The sequence below is a fragment of the Leucopleurus acutus genome (genome assembly GCF_964270905.1).
Source record: "Leucopleurus acutus genome assembly, chromosome: Y".
Taxonomy (NCBI): Eukaryota; Metazoa; Chordata; class Mammalia; order Artiodactyla; family Delphinidae; genus Leucopleurus; species Leucopleurus acutus.
In genome coordinates this window covers 1,574,283-1,595,126 of record NC_139164.1, presented here as the reverse complement: position 1 = coordinate 1,595,126, position 20,844 = coordinate 1,574,283, and the positions used below count along the sequence as shown (strand labels likewise).

The 20,844-nt window shown below is 50.0% G+C and overlaps 1 protein-coding gene across 1 annotated transcript in view; it reads right to left on the bottom strand.

The window, feature by feature from the left end:
* LOC309978870 (CD99 antigen-like) overlaps positions 1-18,428 on the bottom strand; it is a 34,483-nt gene extending 16,055 nt beyond the window's left edge. Inside the window, exons 1-5 of the mRNA XM_082865518.1 lie at positions 18,332-18,428; positions 3,592-3,624; positions 2,274-2,312; positions 968-1,009; positions 262-330 (exon numbers count right to left, since the gene is read on the bottom strand). Coding sequence (XP_082721644.1) covers positions 262-330; positions 968-1,009; positions 2,274-2,312; positions 3,592-3,624; positions 18,332-18,398 — 250 coding nt within the window. The 5' untranslated portion in view covers positions 18,399-18,428. The remainder of the gene's footprint in view (positions 1-261; positions 331-967; positions 1,010-2,273; positions 2,313-3,591; positions 3,625-18,331) is intronic.
* Positions 18,429-20,844: the final 2,416 nt, after the last annotated feature.

Sequence of the window (20,844 nt, the reverse complement as noted above, 5' to 3'; positions counted from 1 at the left end):
TCTCTATATTTAAAATCTTACATTTAATGTTTTAAAGTTTCCATTAAAACCTTGGAAGTTAAATCAGCAAACTAAAAATCAACCCCGAACCAAAAATATCTTTTTGAAAACTGTTTTCCACGACTGGAAGATGGGCATTACCTTGAACAGAGAGTTCACAGTAAGATCGTGCTAAATCTGAAATTACCTCCTTTCAGCTGACATGGAAATCGCTGTACTCTGAAAAACACACAAGGACCCACAGGGGCGAGAAGGTCTTACCAGAAGAGCCGGGCTGCTTGGGGTTTGGATTAGGTTTTGGTTTGGATGCTTCGGGTGTCACTGGGTCATCTGTAAAAGAGGAGAAGTGCAATTATGAGCACTTTGCAGTCAAAACAACAAAACGTGCATTTGCACACAGATGGTTCACTAAACAGTTAGAAGCGGAAGCATGTCCTTTGTCACGGCGGGGCAAGTACTTTGTCATGATGGGGATACCCGTACACACAGGCACCTGTGGACTTCCTTCCATCATCATCCAGCTGCAATACTTAAATTCATGTATTTCCAATAGAAAATAAAGCAGACGGCTGGACCAGCTACAGAGTTTGCGGAGCCCGGGGCAAAATGAGAACGCAGGGTCCCTTGCTTAAACTGTACTAAGAAATTCAATATGGCGGCCACAGAGCAGTCCACCAAGGAGGGAAGCCCTTCTGAGTGTGGAGCCCTGTGTGACCCTACGCACCCACGAGGCCAGCCCTGGCAAGGATATTCAGTTTGTCTTATATCACCCCAAAGACTGTAAGAGCTTTAAAATAAAAGCGGGCCTACGGATCAAAGCCAAAAAAACTCAACCACAACAAACAATACATCTATTCCTTAGGTTTTCGTGGTAAAAACGAATTCGACTTATTTAAAAGAGATAAGCCTCTTTGCAATGATAAATAAGCAAGTCAGACACATAGGAGATTTAAGAGGTACCACTTACTGTTCCCTCCACCAAGGGCATCTTCTAAATTGAAGTTATCATCTAAAGGAGAAAAACAGATAGTTAATACTGAAGTTCTGGGTGAAACGAGGAAAAGAAATGACTTCCTTAATAGATGGAGGAAACACTGCATCTCCACATCTCAAAACACTTTCCTGAATATCAGTCTGACCAACGTCTCAACAGAAAAACCAAATTCCTGACCGTATCCACATCATCCTTCTCTCCAAGGAAAGGAATAAAAGGCAAAAACCAAACCAAAACAATGAAAGTAATTTATAAATCAAGTACGCCCCATGGACCGAGTTGAAATTCCAAGTTCCGCCTGCAGACAGTTCTTCCCCGGGGACTGTTCATCCTAGCATCTTCCCCTACCAAGTTGCCAACAACTTCCACAAGGTAGATAGTACGAGATAAGGGGGGAAAGTCTGAGGCCAGATCTGGGCTTGTGCCCACCAAGAAAATGATTCAACTGACCCAGGTGTGCTTGACAAAATGATGTGACAACTCCTGATGGCTTCTGAGGTTGCCTTCTTAGTTTTAAGGACTCTTTGCAAGTCCCAGCAACATCTAGGTGAGCTTGTGTATCCACCCAACACGATGTACTGACCCATCACGAGTCACGACTGGGAAACACCGTTGCTGCCCCAGGGAGCAAAGTTCATTGTTCAATAATGACTGGTCCAGCATCCTCCGCGTGCCTGCACAGGTCGAGGACCTGGCTCTGAACAAGGCTATCTTTTTCCTCATAAGATGCCCTTCTAGATGAGAAGCCCAACATTTGAAGAGAGCTATCACATTTTTAAAAAAATCAGTGATAGGAGCTCTGTAACTCTGGGCATCGATTTTACTGTGGGTGACTAACCACCAGTGAATCTGACCCTTGGTCAGTTCCATGATCGGTCTGATTCCTGACTTTTATTGGAAAGGGTTAGTGACAGCTAGTAGGCTCCTCCTAGAGGCTGAGATCGAAGTTGGCTCATGGGTTATAGGAGGGTCCCAGGGTCCTAAAACTGTTCCTGCCAAGAAATGAGTATCCAAAACCAGGGACAGACACTCAGGAGAAAGGCATCCCGAGATGCCTTCCAGGGGACCCAAACGCATCTCGCCGAAGTGTCAGCGCCCGTTCTCTTACAGCCGCTGTGGACTTGAAAGCACCCGCATCACAGCATAATTCAAATATTAACCAGGCTGGACCCAGAGCCGGTGAATCGCTGACCACGTCTCACCCAGCTCTTGGGAAAACTGGGGCGCACGACAACGATTTCTCGGCTGCATTTGCATGTTGGGCACCTTTGCTTCTTACCGGTGGCTTTTTTTGGTGGGACCGGAGTGGGTTTCTTGTCTAAAGAGAAAAGACATTTCTGTCAGTAAAACTTGCAGCTGGGACACAGAAAGCAACTCCCGACACTGTTCTGTTTTCCTTAAAAAGACTCAGAAAACGTTTGAAGCATCGTTTTTTCCTGGCAGTGGCCAAGCACTGGAGGACCCACGGCAACAGGAACATAGGATGATGTCGACCATGGCTGCCACGGAGACCAAGGACCCCTCCCACCTCATGACGCCAAGTGGGGGGACTGTGAGTGAAAGGGGAACCCAGGAGAACACAGGACACGAGGGAGAGCCCGGGACCTGTGTGGGAGAAGGAGGGACACGGGACCCTCAAAGGCTGTGCACATTCACTGCGTGCAGCACCCCTTTTGCTCCTTGGGACCCCCAGGCAACCCAGGCAGTGTGGGCTGAGGCCACTAGGACCACAGACACCTCCCCGGCATCTCTCCCCACCAGCCAGTGAGGGTTCCATCATCAAGAATAAGACTTAACCCCCGCTGGCTTTTGGGAATGTTACTGCCCTCACGGTTTTGACTCACACCTCTGCATCGGACCCCAGGAGTGAAAAAGATATCTTGGGGCCCTGACATACATACTGTACTATGTATAAGCTAGGTAACTAACGAGGACCTACTGTAGAGCACAGGGAACTCTACTCAGTGCTCTGTGGTGACCTAAGTGGGAAGGACATCCAAAAAAGAGGGGATATATGTATATATGTATGACCGATTCACTTTGCTGTACCGCAGAAACTAACACAACGGTGTAAAGCAACTGTACTCCAATTAAAAAAAAAAAAAAAAAGATGTTTTCGGTTGAATACTGGGCTCCCAAATTCACATCCACTGGGAACCTCAGAACGTGACCTTATTTGGAAACACTGGTTAAGATGTGGTCACAGTGGATTAGCACAGACCCTTATAGACGAGTGCCTTTATCAGAAGGAAATGGGAAAACATAGAGGCACGTGAGGCAGAGGCAGAGACTGGGGTCACGCAGCCACCAGCCAAGGGATGGAATCAGTAAGCACACGGGGGACCAGCCCACAGGGGACCAGCCCACGGGGGACCAGCCCCTTCCCCAAGCGCATGGCAACCCCACGTGGCATTCATTCACCACCACAGAACGTGGAAATTATTCCACCAAAAAAGATTCATTTACCCTGACAAGGGCATCTTGATTTTCCTCGTCCTATGTGAGTCTAGTTATCACAGTAAGACATATTTCAAAAGATTTACTATAGTCCAATAAAATATTCCCTGTAGTTTACAAAATGTTTTAGTGTTACTCACCATCAAGGGCATGCGATAAATCAAAATCTTGGCCTAAAAGAAAGAGTCCATTTAGAAATAAGTCAAATAAAAGTAAATTGGGAAGTTAAGAAGACAATTAAAAAAGGGCATGATTTTGAGATGTCTGGCGGCTTTGAAAATGCATCAGATGCTGTGATTTCTCCTTTGAAATATTCACTCTCATGCGTAAACGTAAGAACATGTCAGCTTAGGTTTTACATTCTGGACAACCTTAGAGTTTAGCAGCAATTAAATTAGTGGGAAACCACGATAATTCTGCACGTGTGTTAGTCTGAAAAAGCAGGGGTTTTGAAATAGGTGAGTAACAATTTCCAATACATGATGGAGAAAAAACATGGAGAGAAAAACATCTCTGTAATTACGTGACCAAAATGTACTTCTCGTAGAAACACCAGACAACCCAGAAAAAGGTACATTTTCTTTTAAATTTCCTGTGATCCCAGAGAAGGGGGGAAACTGCCTTTAATTCCACGGTGCTTCTATCCTGTTGCTACCGCTTTACTGAAGCAATTTCAAAACGATTTCTGTTTCTATCCAATTAATGATGGATTGAAGGAAAGCACAGTTAGGGAATCGGGGAACAGTCCACTTGGACCATCCGGTCAGCGGAAAGGAGGGTGACAGCGGGTCGGAGGATCGTCCTGTAGGGGCAGAAGCAAAGAGCACACGTGTCCCATGTCAGGAAGTGCTGGGCGTGTAACAAGCCACCTTCATCCCCGGGGGCCTCCAGAAGGTTGCAATGTGTTCAGTCCCCCTGAATGTCTCACAGACAGGTGTCAGCCTGTAACTCACTCTCTCTCTCTGTGTCTCTCTCTCTCTCTCGTGTGTGTGTGTGTGTGTGTGTGTGTGTGTGCGCGCGCAGCTATGTGTGTGAGCAACTGGGGGGGTGTGTGTGTGTGTCCGTTTACGGAGTTGTTTGGGATCCACGGGGTTTTGTGTGTAGGTGTGTGGGTGGTTTGTTATGTGTGCACATGTGTGTGTCTAAGTGCAGTTGGCATGTGTGTATTTGTGGTGTGTGTAATGTATGTGTATATGTGGGGTTTTGTATGTGCACGTGTGTAGTTTGGGCGTGTGCCCATGTGTAAGTGTGTCTACGTGCAGTTTGGGAAGTGTATTTGTGTGTGTGTGATTTTCCATGTGTGTATTAAGAACAGGCAGGCAGGTGAAAAAGAATGAAATCAGGCCATTTGCAGCACCGTGGATGGACCTAGAGATTGTCATACTAAGGGAAGAAAGTCAGACAGGGAAAGACAAACACCCTATGATATCACTTATATGTGGAATCTAAACTACGACACAAATGAATCTATCTACAAAGCAGAAACAGACTCACACAGAAAACAAACTTACGGTTACCAAAGGGGAAAGGGAGGGGGGAACAGATAAATTAGGAGTATGGGATTAACAGATACACATGACTATATATACAATAGATAAACAACAAGGACCTACTGTAGAGCACACAGAACTCTATTCAATATCTTGTAATAACTTATATGGGAAAAGAATCTGCTATATATATATATATATATATATATATATAACTGAATCACTTTGCTGTACACCTGAAACTAATATTGTAAATCAACTCTACTTCCAATGAGATGTGCCCCCGAATTAAAAACAAACAAAACAACAGGCAGCAGAAGCAGCAGCATCTGGGAAGGCCCTGCGTCGGACGGACCCCAGCCCTCGCGGGGGGAGGGGCGCTGGTTTCTGGATCTCAGAGCCCGGAAGGGACAGGTGTGGTTTCAGCTGTTCCTGCAGCATGCGGCAGATGTCCACGTGGTAGCCAGGGCGGCTGGGGAGGGTGGGGTTTGTTCAGGCCCGAAGAGCCCCCCGGGCAGGTGCAAAGCCTACACATAACATGCGCGTCTCTGGTCCCGTACGTCTGCCTAGAGACCCACAACCGTTATCACTCCCTCTACGCTCCCTCTGCCGAAGCGACGGCGCTGGGACCTTCCTGAGATATTCAGCGCCCCTGCCATCGGGACGCCTCCACACCTGACGGTGGCGGGGGGAGGCAAGCAACCCCAAACAGAGCGATTCAAGGAGCGGACGATGCTGCGTTTCGGACGGGGATTTGGAAAGAACAAGCAGACAAGGCTCTTTGGAATGTTGAAACCAACAGCAACACACTTGAACGTAAGATGTTGCTACACGTGATGCGTGCGCGTGCATGCTCCTGTGTGGGTGTGTCTGTGTACGGATGTGCACGTGAGTATACTCGTGTGAGCGTGTCTGTGAGCACGTGCACCCGCGGGCGTGCACACTGCATGTGGGTGCACTGCACGCGTGCCCACGTGTACCTGTGCACATGCATGTCCACGTGCACTGGTGCGTGTGCGGTGCAGGTATGTGCTCATGGGCGTGCGCGCGCGCAAATATGCGTCGAGCATGAGTGTTGTGTATGTATGCGTGTCTGTGCCCTGCGTGTGAGCATGCGTGCACGTGTGTGTGCACATGTCTGTCTGTCTGCCTGGTAGCTCCGTGTCCAGGGCCTGGAGCCTCCCCAGCCCACCTGGGCCCCGTGCCCCGCCCCGCTCCCCGTGCATCTGGGCTCCTGAGTACCGTTGACGTGGCCTCGCTTAGAGGAGAGCTCACGGCTCAACTCAGAGCCCTCTGCTGAGCCCCCGGGGTCCCGCACGAAAACCCAGGAACAGCAGACCCAGTGGGGCTGGGGGAGGGGCCGGGCATCCGACGGGGACACCCAGGCATTTCTCTTCCGGCTGCCGTTGCCCAGCCCATCGGAGGCAGCCTGCACTGCCTCTGCAGCTTCCAGGCGGCCCCTCCAACCTCCAGATGCGGAAGGGGACACCTCCAGATGTGAGGCGGCCCCGCCAGACGCAGGGCCTGAGTCATCCCCACAGCACACACACCCCCTGCCGTGCGCCCTCCCCCACCGCCGTGCACCCCCCACCCCCCAGCCATCTGTTTGGTTCCCTCCTCCCGGAGACCGAGGACAAGCCCCAGGACGTCCCCAAGGCCACCCTGGGCGCCGGCTCCTCCGGGGGAGCTGTGCAGCTGCACGTGCCTCACAAACCCGCTGAACCGCGAATCTGAGGTTCCACAAGCATGAGCTGTGCAAGTGACGAGCGCACAGCACGAGGCCCGAATCCGGTTTCCCTTAAATTCCATCAGGGTGGCGCACTGACGTAGACATCACAATGAGGATATAAATCCTGCTGATAATAATTTATAGAGATGATCAGTTACAAAATTTATACACGGAGCTTATAAATTATACAAATGTAAATAGAAGTGAAATAAATACTGGAAGCAAAACTAGAACAGAAACAAAATATAGATCGGGGCTTCCCTGGTGGTGCAGTGGTTAAGAATCCGCCTGCCAATGCAGGCGACATGGGTTTGAGGCCTGGTCCTGGAAGATCCCACATGCCACGCAGCAGCTAAGCCCGAGCACCACAACTACTGAGCCTGCGCTCTAGAGCCCACAAAGCACAACTACTGAGCCCGTGAGCCAAACTACTGAAGCCTGCGAGCCTAGAGCCCGTGCTCCGCAACAAGAGAAGCCACCGCAATGAGAAGCCCGCGCACCACAAAGAAGAGTAGCCGCCGCTCGCCGCAACTACAGAAAGCCCACACGCAGCAACGAAGACCCAACGCAGCCAAAAATAATAAATAAGTAAAAAATTAAGAAAAAAGAAAACCAGAACAGAAAGAAAATATAGTTGCAATAATAATTACAGAAATTACAAATTATAGAATTTATCATTTATATACAGAACTTACAAATTATATAAATATATAAAAATAAGTAGAAATAAGCTTTAGAAACAAAATTAGAAGAGAAATTAAATATAATTATAGAAGTTACAAATTATGTCATTTATACTTTAGACAGAATTTATAAGCTATATAAATAAATATATACAAATAAAATAGAAATAAATTATACAAGCAAAATTAGAAAAGAAATAAGATAAAGTTGCATAATAATAAATTACAAATTATATAAATTATAATTTATACACAGAACCTATCATTATGTAAATGAATATATGTTTAAATATAATAGAGATAAATTCTAGAAATAAAATTAGAAAATATAAATTTTATAATAATGAACTATAAATTATATAATTTATAATTTATACACAGAACCTATGAATTATATCAATGGATATATGTATACATGAAACAAACTCTAGAAAGAAAAAAGGGTAGAGATAAAATTTAAATTTTTATAATAATAAATTATAGAAATTATGAATTATACATAAATCTTATCATTTATACACAGAACCTAATAATATAAATACAGGCACAAACAAAATAGAAATAAATTCTAGAAATAAAGTTAGAATCAAAATAAAAATTAGGCAGTTAAAAGATTCCTTGGGCTTTCAGATCTTCCTACTAATGAGGTAAGAATCACGTAAAACTAACAGTAGCCATGGATGAATTTTCTGGACGGCCTGCATGCTCCTGGAGCTGTCTAGATAATACCATTGATCTGCAAGACCCTCTTTTAGGGAGGAAGAAACGGAGACCCCAGAACTCGCCCCCAATCCCCTGCAATGTCAACGGCAACACCAGGGTCCCCCCGGCCCTGGCCCCGTGCAGGCTGGTCACTGCTGTTCAGGGCTGGTCCAGGGCCAGAGGTGATGGTGAATGCTGTTTGATCTTATTTTATTTCTAAATATTAGAGATGCCCTTACTTTTCTGTAGCTAGGAAGGAATTGCTCCAGACATAGTTTTGCCGTTTCTCAAGCCATGTCATTGAACATTCTGCCTTACAGATTTTGTGACAAGGAGGGGAAAGGTTCTTCTCTTGTACCATAACCCTGGGGGTGCCACTCTGGGCTGGGTCAAGCTTTGGAAGAACCCAGAGCATCCGGGGACGCTGTGGGCTGGGCTCCGGGTGCCGTGGACCAGTGAGTTTTAGAATTTGGGGAGCCCAGATTCCTGGGCCCCGATCCCAAAGACACTGACTCAGAATTTCTAACAACCTCCAGGTGGTGCTGATCCTGGTGGGTGGGCTGGGATGGCAAGAGCGGCCCAGGACCCTCATCCCGGCTGTAGGGAGGTAGTTCTAGGACCCCGGTAAATTCAGTCTCCCTGAGCTAGGAAACCAAGTCATTGTCACCCTCAAAGATAATCTCCAGGATCTGATTCAAAGCCCCAAATCCATTTCCAATTTTATCACCCTTCACCCTGGGTCACCGCCCTGCCCCTTCGCACTGGCCCTAAATGACCCGTCAGAAGGCCCCAAACTTGATCAGTTCACAGAGGCTTTGCATCTCCAGAAACTGGCCCAAGGCCCCTAACCTAGACCTGACAGTTCTGTTTATTAATCACAGTCAAGGCACGTCATCCGTAGTGGTTCTGTTCCTACAGTCGCCGGAAATGCTGAATGAGCTAATAATATTCAACCATGGCTCCTGGGGAACTCCAGGGTTGAGTCCCTGCGCCCTCAGGTCACACCACCATCAGTTAATCGCACATAACCTTGTTTCATGCATGTTTCTGTGGAATTTGACCTTATTTAATCTAGACTGTTGATGCCCACAGCACTCTTTCTCCCGCCTAAAGGAAGCTCATCTCACACACGTTTCAGGCACGTGGCAACCTTCTCGTGCTTAGAAGCAAAATCGCAAGCATAAAGCACAAAAATGCGGCACGACACAGATACTTGTTTACAATCTAAGACCGGAGAGGTGACTCCGTGTTTTTGCAGCTGGGCACAAATCCCCGAACTCAGTATCAATTTGGGAGTTACCAATAAATTGTAGCAAGTAGGCAGATTTGCAAATATGGAGTCTGAATGCTGAGGATGGATGGTACAATCACTACTATGACTGGCCAAGAAGTTCACTCGGGTTTTTCGGTAAGATGTTATGGAAATGCAATAGATGTCACTCTATGTCCCTTGCAGATTTACAATCCCCCCAGCATCCTGTGAATGATTTGAGGGGTCATACAGTTTGGGCACCTTGCCCGTCCTTGGGGCTTCCCTCGAATCCTCTACTTGGCCGTAAATGCCAATCTCTTCTGTCCATACCAGGAAAACTCCTATTCAGGCCTCAAAGCCCCGATAAGATGCTGCCCTCCTACAGGAAGCCCTCAGCATCCCTCCCAGCCAGACTAAAGCATTTCCATGGGTGATTCCTATGCATATTACAGTTTCTGAAGCTCAAACACAGATCTTGGTTCTCATGTCTGGCTGCACATCCAAGGAGACCTCGTAAGTCCCGAGCCCAGGCTGTGCCCCAGGCCAATTAAAGAAAAAACTCTGGGAGCCGGTTCGCAAGCCGCTAGTATAGATTTTTATTTCCTTACTACTCCTTACCACAGCTGGTCCCTTCTCTCTCATTTCTGCTGTCCTGGTCCAGGCTCTACCAACACCCTCGGCTAAGGCCAGCATCTCCTTCCCCTGCACACTGGGTAGCTGGTTTAATATAATCGGTTTCCCTGGCAGTCCTATGTATTTTATTTTATGCATTAAAAAGAAATGTTATTCTGAGGGGGAGTCCCTAGGCCTTCTCAAAGTACCTGAGCATCCAGGGAAGAAACTGGTTAAGGGCTTCTTATATTCTTCCTGGAAGAATTTCGGGGAGCGGGGGGGTAAGGGGGGAGCCTTAAAAATGAGAGCAGAAATGGAGACAGGAGCATAGGTGGAGAAAGATTTAGAAAATGAAATCAACAGGATTCGCTAACATCGGATATGGGAGAAGGAGCTGGCAGGAATGAAAGCTGACTTTTCATTTTGAGAATCTGGGCAAATGGTCCTATCACAAGAAGCAGGAGTGAAGGAGGACATGCCGGCCTGGGAGAACATCATGAGAAGCCCGGGATATGGAGCAATGTAGACACCGTGGGCGCATCCAGACGGACCAGATCTATCAGCATTTATGGAAGTTAGCCTAGGGTGGAGAGAGATCTGGGGGCGGGACTGCAGAGGAACCAGCATCTGCCTTCCAAGAGGTGACCAGGAAAGCTTTCTCTGTGGTAGCAGGATGCAGTCCACACCCCAGAGGAGACTCATCTTCTGCTCTGTCCTTCGCATGCCCTGATTCCTTCCCCAACTCTGAGTCAGCTCCTTATCTTGTAGGAATGCAGAGATTATAACCCACTGCCTGGTGATGTGCTTACGGTGAGTCTAGGTGCTGGTGGTTTCAGAGCAGTGAGATAATGGCCCCCTCCAAATGGCAACCACTTGAGATAGGTACTGCAGCTATCTATCTATCTCTCTATCATCTATCTATCTATCTTCTATCTAATCTGTCATATCTATCATCTTTTATCCATCCATTCATCCATCCATCATCTATCTTTTGACATCTCTCCATCTATCGTGTGTCTATCTATCATCTATCCATTATCTATCTTCCACCATCTGTCTGTCTATCCATCCATCCTCTATAAACCTATGATCTATCTATCTATCATCCATGCACCAATCAATCATCAATCACACCTGTCCAGCGCTACCTCACTCCAGCCAGGTCTCTAGTCTTTAATTAATTCCTCAGCATGGAGTCGAGTCAGGGCGGGGGGAGGGGGAGGGGGGAGGGGAGGGGAGGGTGGAACGCCCTGCGGATGCACAAACAGAAACAGCCGGAATTCGCTGGCTGCATTGTCTGCGGATGACGAATGCCTTCCAAGTCCCGGAATACAACAGGTCTGGCTCTTCGCCTTCTCACGAAGGGCGGTGAACAGGCAGCAATGAAAATGAATTCTCTCTCTCTCTTTTTTTTTTTCCTTCTCAAAAGCACCCTTGGGAGTCATTACTTGGCTCTTTGAAAAGTTGCTGATGCCCTGCGGCTTTATGGCCCTTTTTGAAAACAGAGGGCTTCTATCAAAAACGTCCAAGTGCAGAAAGCAAGAGCGATGGAAAAGGGGCTCAGATCTGCAACGGGTTTCAAACGCCCCCGCCTGCCTTCTGCGGAAATAAAGACATTTTACGACACGGCCCAGTCCACCCAGACAGCTGAACTGGCACCGAAGCCACACCGATGCTTACTTAGCAAAGCGTGGGTAAAGTATGCTGGTGTTTTCTACTCTAATCTATTTGATATTCTTTGTTTCAACGCTGCTGGACGTGCACTACATTCCCAGCCTGTCCAAGGGTCCCTGATCGCCACTGGAAAAACACCGCTTAGAGGGCTTGTATCTAACTCTAGGGGGAGGAAAAAAAAAAAAAGCAAGTTTCTGGTTTTCTGTTTACGGGATTTTTAAAAAATAATACGAGTAGCGAGACGGTGGCCATACCGAGTCATTCAAGACAAAGCTGAAACTAACACAGCCGTGTACCAACTCCCAAAAGTGCCATAAAAATTAGGCAAAGAGGGGCTTCCCTGGTGGCGCAGTGGTTAAGAATCCGCCTGCCAATGCAGGGGACACGGGTTCGAGCCCTGGTCCGGCAAGATCCCACATGCCGCGGAGCAGCTAAGCCCGTGAGCCATGGCCGCTGAGCCTGCACTCTAGAGCCCGCAAGCCACAACTACTGAGCCTGCGTGCCACAACTACTGAAGCCCACGTGCCTAGAGTCCGCGCTCGGCAACAAGAGAAGCCACCGCAATGAGAAGCCCGTGCACCGCAATGAAGAGTAGCCCCCGCTCGCTGCATCTAGAGAAAGCCCACATGCAGCTACAAAGACCCAACACAACCATAAATTAATTAATTAATTAATTTTTTAAAAAAGAATTAGGCGAAGAATACAAACAGGAGATTCCAAAAAGCAAAAAAAAAAAAGGAACTCCCGTGTCCCTATGTGGACAGATACAGATGCAGATGTGAAAGACACAGGCAGAACTCATTTTATTGCATTTAGCTTTACTGTGTTTTTTACAAACTGAGGGTTTGGGGCAACCCTGTTTCGACCAAATTTATTGGTGCCACTTTTCCAACAACTTTTGTTCACTTCGTGTCTCTGTGTCACATTTTGGTAATTCTCGCAATCGTTCAAACTTTTTCATTATGATATGTGTGTGACGGTGACCTTTGATCAGTGATCTTTGATGTTACTACTACAACTCTCCGAAGGCTCAGAGGATGGTTAGCATTTTTTAGAAATAAAGTATTTTTCAATTAAGCCATGTTCATTGTTTTGTTTTGTTTTTCTTTTGTGGTACACGGGCCTCTCACTGTTGTGGCCTCTCCCGTTGTGGAGCACAGGCTCCGGACACGCAGGCTCGGCGGCCATGGCTCACGGGCCCAGCCGCTCCGCGGCATGTAGGATCTTCCCGGACCGGGGCACGAACCCGTGTCCCCTGCATCGGCAGGCGGACTCTCAACCACTGCGCCACCAGGGAAGCCCCATTGTTTTTTTTTAAAGACATAATGTCACTGCACATCTGACAGACTACAGTCTAATGTAAGCATGACTTTTACATACACTGGGAAACCAAAAAATTTATGTGACTTGCTTTTACTGGGGTGGTCTGGAACCGAACCCGCAATCTCTCTGAGGTGTGCCTGTCCTATTAATTAGGTAAATACACGTAGGAATTATGGTTAGTTAACCTCTCCCACCCAAGAGATTAGGCACGACCAAAAAAGGAACACGTAGTGTTGGGTGGGCAACCAGAACTCCCTGGGAGGATAGGGCCAAAATCAGAAGCAGTACGGCAGCATCTCCTAAGACCAACCATTTGTGTATCCTACACAACCTGGCCATTCTTCCAGAAGGACACAAATATAACAGAATATTCACGGCTGCTGACTGTGATCGAAGTGCGTGTGTGTGTGTCTGTGTGTGTGTGTGTATGTGTGTCTCTCTGTGTGTCTCTGTGTGTGTATGTGTGTGCATGTGTGTATATGTGTGTGTTGTGTATGTGTGCATGTGTATGTGTGCATGTGTGTGTGTGTGTGTGATGTGGGTCTTTGTCCTGTAAGGTTGGAAGGGTGACTGTAAATTAAAAATAAAAGCCCTGGTGGAAACGAAGAGACTTTTCTTCCCTCACCCTTTGCTTCCAGAAGATCTTTCTCTGTCCTTTTCCAGGGTGGGTAAATATTTTCAGTGGCTAAAGGAGCCTGTTTTGACAACCTGTATAGAACGGGTAACATTTACTTAGTTACTTTTAAAAGTGCGTCTTTGCGGCCTTAGTGGGTCACCTGTGATGCATGTCACATCCTGGCGTCACACTCACTCAATCATAAAATGGGTTTCTTTCCCTTCTACCGTGGCAGAGAGGCTTTCTGGGTTGATGTTGGGTTGAATTCTAATCCCCCAACAACACCTTCCCTGTTCCACCAGAGACGCTCTGGTAAACACTACCGCCACGAAGGGGCTGCCGTGACTTGTATCATGAAACCCATGCTGATAACAGTGCTTGCGGGTAGTTCATTTTCAAGTATGTGTCATCCTCTGAGGGTTAGAACACACGCCTCTGTCTGCAGAAAACACTTCCAAAACCACTGTATCCCCCCGAAAGGACTTTCGGAGATCTGTAAACACACTCCATCGTTAACCCTAAGAACTGGCAAAGGAGATCAAAGGGCAATCTCCACTGATGTACATGGGACGGACACCCGGGTGTCAGAACAAACCACATGGGGACTCAGTGAGATGTCTTGTGCCAGATGTGTCTCCCCAGCTGCCACCAGGGCTGGGCGTCCTCCAACAGCTGGGTGTCTGAAGGATTCTGTGGAAAGCCAGGACGCTGAATGAGTTGACACCTCACCCCAAGACAACCTCCGTCTTCTTTCTAACCCCGTCTGTAAGTCATACACAGCATGGGATTCTTTTCTCCCTAAAAGAAGCCATCGTGATTGGAAAATCTCAGTAGGAACAAACACATGGACTCCATGTGTGTGGTAGTCAGTCTCCTTTGGGAGGAAAACCTCAGCTGGAAAAAATTCCACATTTCATCCGTGAAAACCCTGCCTCCTACACGTCGGATGGATATAACTACTCGACCACCTGCATTCTTTTTCCGAACAATTAGCATATCACCCAGATGAAGCAAAGTGCATCTCCCCCCATGAAGAAACCGCCCCCCAAAATCAAGTATTTTAATATCTCCAGATGGAAAAAAAAAGGGGGGGGGGTTGAACCATCATAAACGGAGAATGAAGAAAAAGCCAAAGCCCTAAAGGAAATAACACGCAATTAACTTTTTATCAGAGCCGAACACGCAGGCAGGACAATGAAACTCACTTTCTCTGCGTGGCAGGCAGAAACAGGAATAGCCGGACGGGAAGCCGGAGAAGCCACACCTGCTCGGGCGGGGATGAGGAGGGAATCCCGGAAACCCAGCAGTTGCCCAGGAAGTGTCGCTTTCCCTATAGGCGTTTCTGGATTTTCGAACGGCACTGGCTACTGTGCAGAGGCTGGCATGGAGCGTGGGGTCCTGGAGTCAGCACCTTCCTGGACCCATTTCCCACCCGGTCCGCACTTAGGTCGCCCAGGTGCCAGGAGTTCTAAAGCCCGGGATGTGAGTGTCCTACCTGGAGGAAGACTACGGACACCAAACCCCCAGCCACCAGCAACCTGGAACGTGTGACACAAATCCCTGGGTGTCTCAGCCTCAGCACGACTGACATTGGGGCTGGAGGACCCTCTGATGCGGGGCGTCCTGGGCACTGCGGGGTGTGCGGCAGCTTCCCTGGTCTCCACCCACCGGATGCCAGGAGCACCCCCTCCCCGCAGTGTGACAACCAAAAACGTCCCCAGACATTGTCATATGTCCCCCTGGGGGACCAAGTCATCCCAGGTTGCAAACCACAGCCACAGGTAGGCAAATGGACGGATGGATGGATACATAGATAAATGGTTTATATTGTCTCCATGCTCGGTCTGGGTGTCTCAGCCTCAGCACGACTGACATTGGGGCTGGAGGACCCTCTGATGTCGGGCGTCCCGGGCACTGCGGGGTGTGCAGCAGCTTCCCTGGTCTCCACCCACCGGATGCCAGGAGCACCCCCTCCCCGCAGTGTGACAACCAAAAACGGCCCCAGACACTGTCCTATGTCCCCCTGGGGAACCAAGTCATCCCAGGTTGCAAACCACAGCCACAGGTAGGCAAATGGATGGACGGACGGATAGATGGATACATAGATAAATGGTTTATATTAAGTCTCCACGCTCGGTCAGGGTTTCTCAGCCTCAGCACGACTGACACTGGGGCTGGGTGACTAATACGCGGCGTCCTGGGCACTGCGGGCTGTGGACCAGCAGCCCTGGTCTCCACCCGCCACATGCCAGGAGCACGCCCCCTACCGTTGAGACAATCACAAACGTTTCCAGACATGGCCAAGGGTCCCTGGTGGCGGGAGGAAGCAGGGCTCCATTGAAAGTCGAAGCTGCCTCTTGCCTTCTAGGGCCCCCGCGTCTCTCCACCCCACGCTGTCCCACGGGGGTTTCCAGAAAAACCTGGGAACACAAGAGCCCTGGGTCCCAAGGCCTCAGAAACCAGGCCAGTGATACCTGCATCCCGATGAAGATCTACCCCCGACTCAATGGACTTCTGTAGCCAGAATGGAAACGAAGCCAAACCCCGATTTCTAGAGGGAAGTGTGTTCTGAACTTCAGCAACTCGAAAGCAAACTTTCCTGATAAAACCCCATTTGTATCTTAGGAACAGTCCGTTCCCTGCCTCGGACCCCAGAAGGATCAGCCAGGGGCGGGGAGGCGCCCTCCAAGAGATCAGCACGTATCAAGGCTCTGTTCTCCCTCTGCTCTTTCGGGGCGAGGCTGGCTCTCCACCCCCGCACTGCTCTGTGCCCCCCTCCCATCCCCCTGCCATTCAATCCCCAACATCTGCTGGCTGAAAGCATCAACCAACCCCGAGTAGCTGCATAGAAATCAGGCAATTCCAGGCTAACGGTGCTCTGGGTTTCTTCTGAAAATTACACATTTTATATACAGGGTAGAATATAACCTGTACGTGAAACCTGTTAAAAAACAAACACACGAAAAACAACTGTCACCAGAGACAGCTTCCAACTCAGCCACACCCTCGCACTGGCCAAGGCTGTGTTCCCCACCCCTGAGTCCTTGAACTGTGGGACTGTCACCATTCTTTGGCCCTGTGTCCTATCTGCCTGATGAGATGTTTCCCTTCCCCCAGCAGATGGGACCTTCCTGGGCGACCAGAACCCCTTGTGATCCATCTCCCTGGGGCGAGGCACACAGTTAAGGGCTCAGAGGGCAATTAACTCACGAAACATGAATGAAGGTGTAGCCAGGGGGGTGCACGAAAAATTCTCGTGAGCAGGTGGGACTCAACCACACGGCAGGAAAAAAAAAAAACAAAACCACTAATGAAGAACTCTGTGGTGAGGCAGCTAGGTGGGATTTAGGGCAGGAAACAGAGAAACAGGAAACCCATCCCAGGTCCTCCCCACCAAGCTGTAAACTATTCCAAGAGTTTCCCGTGGATCAGGCTGAATTGGTTCTAAAGCCTGCAACGAACACACAACTTCTAGAATACGTGGCACACATTTTAAAAATGCAGACATCGATTAGCAAATCCTCCCCAAAATAAAACTCAGGCGGGGGACCAGGGCTCAACATTCAACCTCTAGCGCTGAGCTGGAAATTTCCAGGTAAACACCGGGCCTTCTCTGTCCTGTGTCTGGCTCCTAAAACGTGTCCTCCACCGACCAGACCACTCCTGAAAAGACACTGCCCTAGTGGCTGTGCACTTGAAAATAACCACGTAAGGACAGAAAACAACCGTTAGTCGGAGAAACCCGTTTTTTATGCCACGCCCAGCAGGATCCCAACTTTCCTTTTCACAGAAGAGAGAGACAGGAAAACTGGATCTCAACTTCCATTTTAAAAGGAGAAAGAAAAACGCGGGCAAGAACCAGAAACAGGCCAGGGTGGCTGGGGAGTGTGGGCGTCCCGGGCGTCCTGTCCTGCTCCTGACACTTTTGGGTGCGGTTTTCCGAATTATCTACTCGGACACACGGACGATCGGCTGAGAACACGTGTCCCTTGGCGGTGGCGCTCTGCACCCGACCGCGCGCTCGCCAAAAGTCCCCGCGGCCCGGACACCGCAAGAGCTGCTGAGCGTTTCTAGAGCCCCGAGTTTTTCCTGGCTTCCTCCCCCTTTCCCGGGTTTCAGGCTCCCAGGCCGAGTCCAAATTTAGTCCCGGGCCGCAGGGCGTGGCGCCCGGAGGCGGCCACAGAGCGCCTGAAACAAAGACGCGGTCCCCGGGCCCTGCCAGCGCTCTGGCCGGGGCGCGGGGCGGCCGCAGAGGCGCACACCCGCGCCCGGGAACTGAAGGGAACCCCGGGGGGAGGGGGAGGGGAGGGGACTCGGGGGCCACCGCCCCACCCAGGGCCTTCCAACTTTTAAGAGTCTGTGAATGTGAAAACAAACGCTGACATTCCGCCTGCGGAGTGAGTCCAAAGGCGCCCGGGAAGAAAGCGGGAAGGAAAGGGTAAGGCCGCCTCCTTGGGCCGTTGGCCACCCGTTGGCACAGCGGGTCCCTCTAGGCGGGAAGGACGGCTCGGGGCTCCCCGGCGCGTCGCCCTCCACGCGCCACCCCCCCACACACAGTGCGCCCCCAAAATACGTCCCTCGCCATGCGTCCCCCAAAGTGTGTAGGCCCCGCACAGCGCGCCCCCGAGGTGCATGCTTCCCCAGTGCGCCCCCCAAACTGCGTGTCCTACGCACTATGCCCCCCGAAGTATGTCCACCCCACACGGAGCGTCCGTCCCCCAAGGTTCGACCCCCTCCCGCGGCCCTTCCCTGGGGCCCCGACGCGGGTCCCCAAGCCCCACCGGCCGCCGCTCACTCACCCCGGGTGGGCACCTGGGTGCCAAGCAGGCCGAACAGCAGCAGCGCGAGGGCTGCCCGGCGCGCCATGGTGCGCCCCGCGACGCACAGTGTCTGTCCCGGGAGTGGCGCGCGGACGGCGGCGGCGGGAGGGACACCCCCGGGGCGGGGCCGGGTCAGGGTGCAGCGCGGTCGCCCCGCCCCGGCCTCAGCTCTCCCCGCTGGCGGCCGCCCCACCCCTAGGCCACAGGGAGCCGCAGGGGCAGGGCACGCGCTCGGGAGGCGGGGCGAGGCCAGTCTCTCCTGCTCCCAAAGTGGAGGGCCGCGTCTCCACCCTCCCACCCCTCTTTAACGGGGACCCCCCCGGGCGGCCTCTCTAGACAACGGAGTGAAGCCCCCGCTCCGGGGTCTGCTAAGAGTGGACCCCCTGCCTCGGGTGCAACAGCCCGCGGTCCCCAAAGTCCAGTCTGGAGTAGCAGAGCGCAGAGCACGGGTAGGGGTTTCGGGGCGCAGGGCCGCCCTTACTTCCCAGCCTGACCAAGGACCTCCTTTGCAGGAGCCTCCGGGCTCCGGAAGCGTCTCCCCGCCGAGCCGGAGGTGGGGAGGGGTGGGACATGTCTCCCCTCCCCCATCCGAGGCAGCTGGCGCCCAGGTTGGGGGGGAGGAGAGGCATCTCTGGCGACAGTCACAAGCCACAGCTGCAATGTGGGTGCCCTTCCCTGTCCCGGGCTTACAATATTTTTTAAATTAAGGTATTAGCTTAAAATTCTATCCGTGTTCCTTCAGGACACTGGAACGAAGGTGTCGGACAGAAATAGCCCTGAGTCACATTCCGGGATTGTACCCTCCCGACCCTGCCCATCCAGGGCCAGGTCTTACCCATCACACCCCTGCGGCTCCCGCGATGACTCAGGGCCCCTCCTCCCTGCCCTCCTGACACCTGTCCTTCCGCCGCCATCTGCCGCCATGCACAACGGACACGTGTACGCACTGGGTCAGACACACATCTGGCCAGAGGTGCCTGGACCCACACCCCAGGGCCCCCAGACTGCTTATCTTACAAGACCAGCAGTCTGAACAAACACACCTGGACGCAAGGAGAAGGTGGTTCTTTTTCTCGGCCAACTGAAACCCCAACACATGATTGTACTCTACAGGCAGGAAGGTAATGTAATCATTTTCGCGCGAAAACAAAAACCAAAAAACCCGTCTTTGAAGTGTCCCTTCTTGTAGCTAACGTGGGTTGACCACTCAGCCAGAGAGCCCCATACCTCCAGGGAAATTTCTCTCTATATGTTTTTCTACCCCTCGCTTTTCAGCCTTGACTCTGCCAATTACCACTTTCGCTTTCCCAGACCACAGTCTTGGGGCCAATAGAGGACATATGGACCCTGGTCAGTTGTAAACAAGAGGACGTCCAGGGCACTTCTGAGGGAGGAAGGGGATGTTGGAGCTGCTGCAGCCATTTTGGCACCTTGAGGTAAGCCAGCCTCTGAAAGAAGCATAGATAAAGAAACCATGTGCTTCCTGCCAAGGTCAAATTCCAAAGACCCTTCCCTGGGAACTTTTCAGCTCACCCCAATTACCTTCAAAAGAAAGGTCCTACCTGGCAAATCTCCAGCCTCCGACAATTGAGCTGAACCACGGCTGACACTTTTCTCTTTTTAGAAGCTTCTGGAGGCTGTGTGCATTTGGTCACTGAGGGGCTGAGTCCCCATCATCAGCCATAACCTCAGGCACCATTGCTCTCTGAATGCCAGGGTTGGAGGTTTTAGATTTATGTCCCTACAGGGAGGCATTCTGAAGGCTTCTGTAATTTATTAAGATGACTTTTGGCTACTTCTCTTCTTTTTTTTTTAAGCGCTGCCTTCCTTAGTTCAAAATAAAAATTTCCATAACATCATGCAGATGCTTTGGCTTCAGAAAGCTCTAACTTCCAGAATGAAAATTAAATTACTTGAAAAAGCTTCCTCCCTTGTATCCAAACACCACAGAACCCATGTGAAGTCCATAAGCTGGACTGGGAGCTGGATGGAACGCATTTGGGAACAGGCTTCTTGTTCCGAGTGGGGAACCCAGGGGAGTCATCAGTTAGATGCGTTAAACTGTAACGTGCTTAATACATAATGAACTTGGAACCTGCCTTCACTGATCACTTTAATTGTTGCTACCAAAAAAAAAAAACCCAGAAAACAAAAAGCCTCACACGCTCCCCAAGCATCACAGAGCCTAAACTGTTAGATGTTTGCCAGAGTTATTTTTCAGGAACTTGGGTTCAGCTGTGTCCATTTTGAGCTCAGGCCAGGTAAGACTGGTCAACACCACAGACCCTCCAACTGGGCATTTCTGAGAGTCCACTTGATGACATTTTCACATCCCAGGGCCAAAAACTCAACCTTCAGAACAAGCTAATGCCAACATTTTCTGAACAATGGTCCCATGAAGAAGCCTGGACCTTAGTTGCACCTTCTCAGAGTGACGATCAACTCACTTTTTAAAAAAAATTTTTTTTTAATTGAAGTATAGTTGATTTACA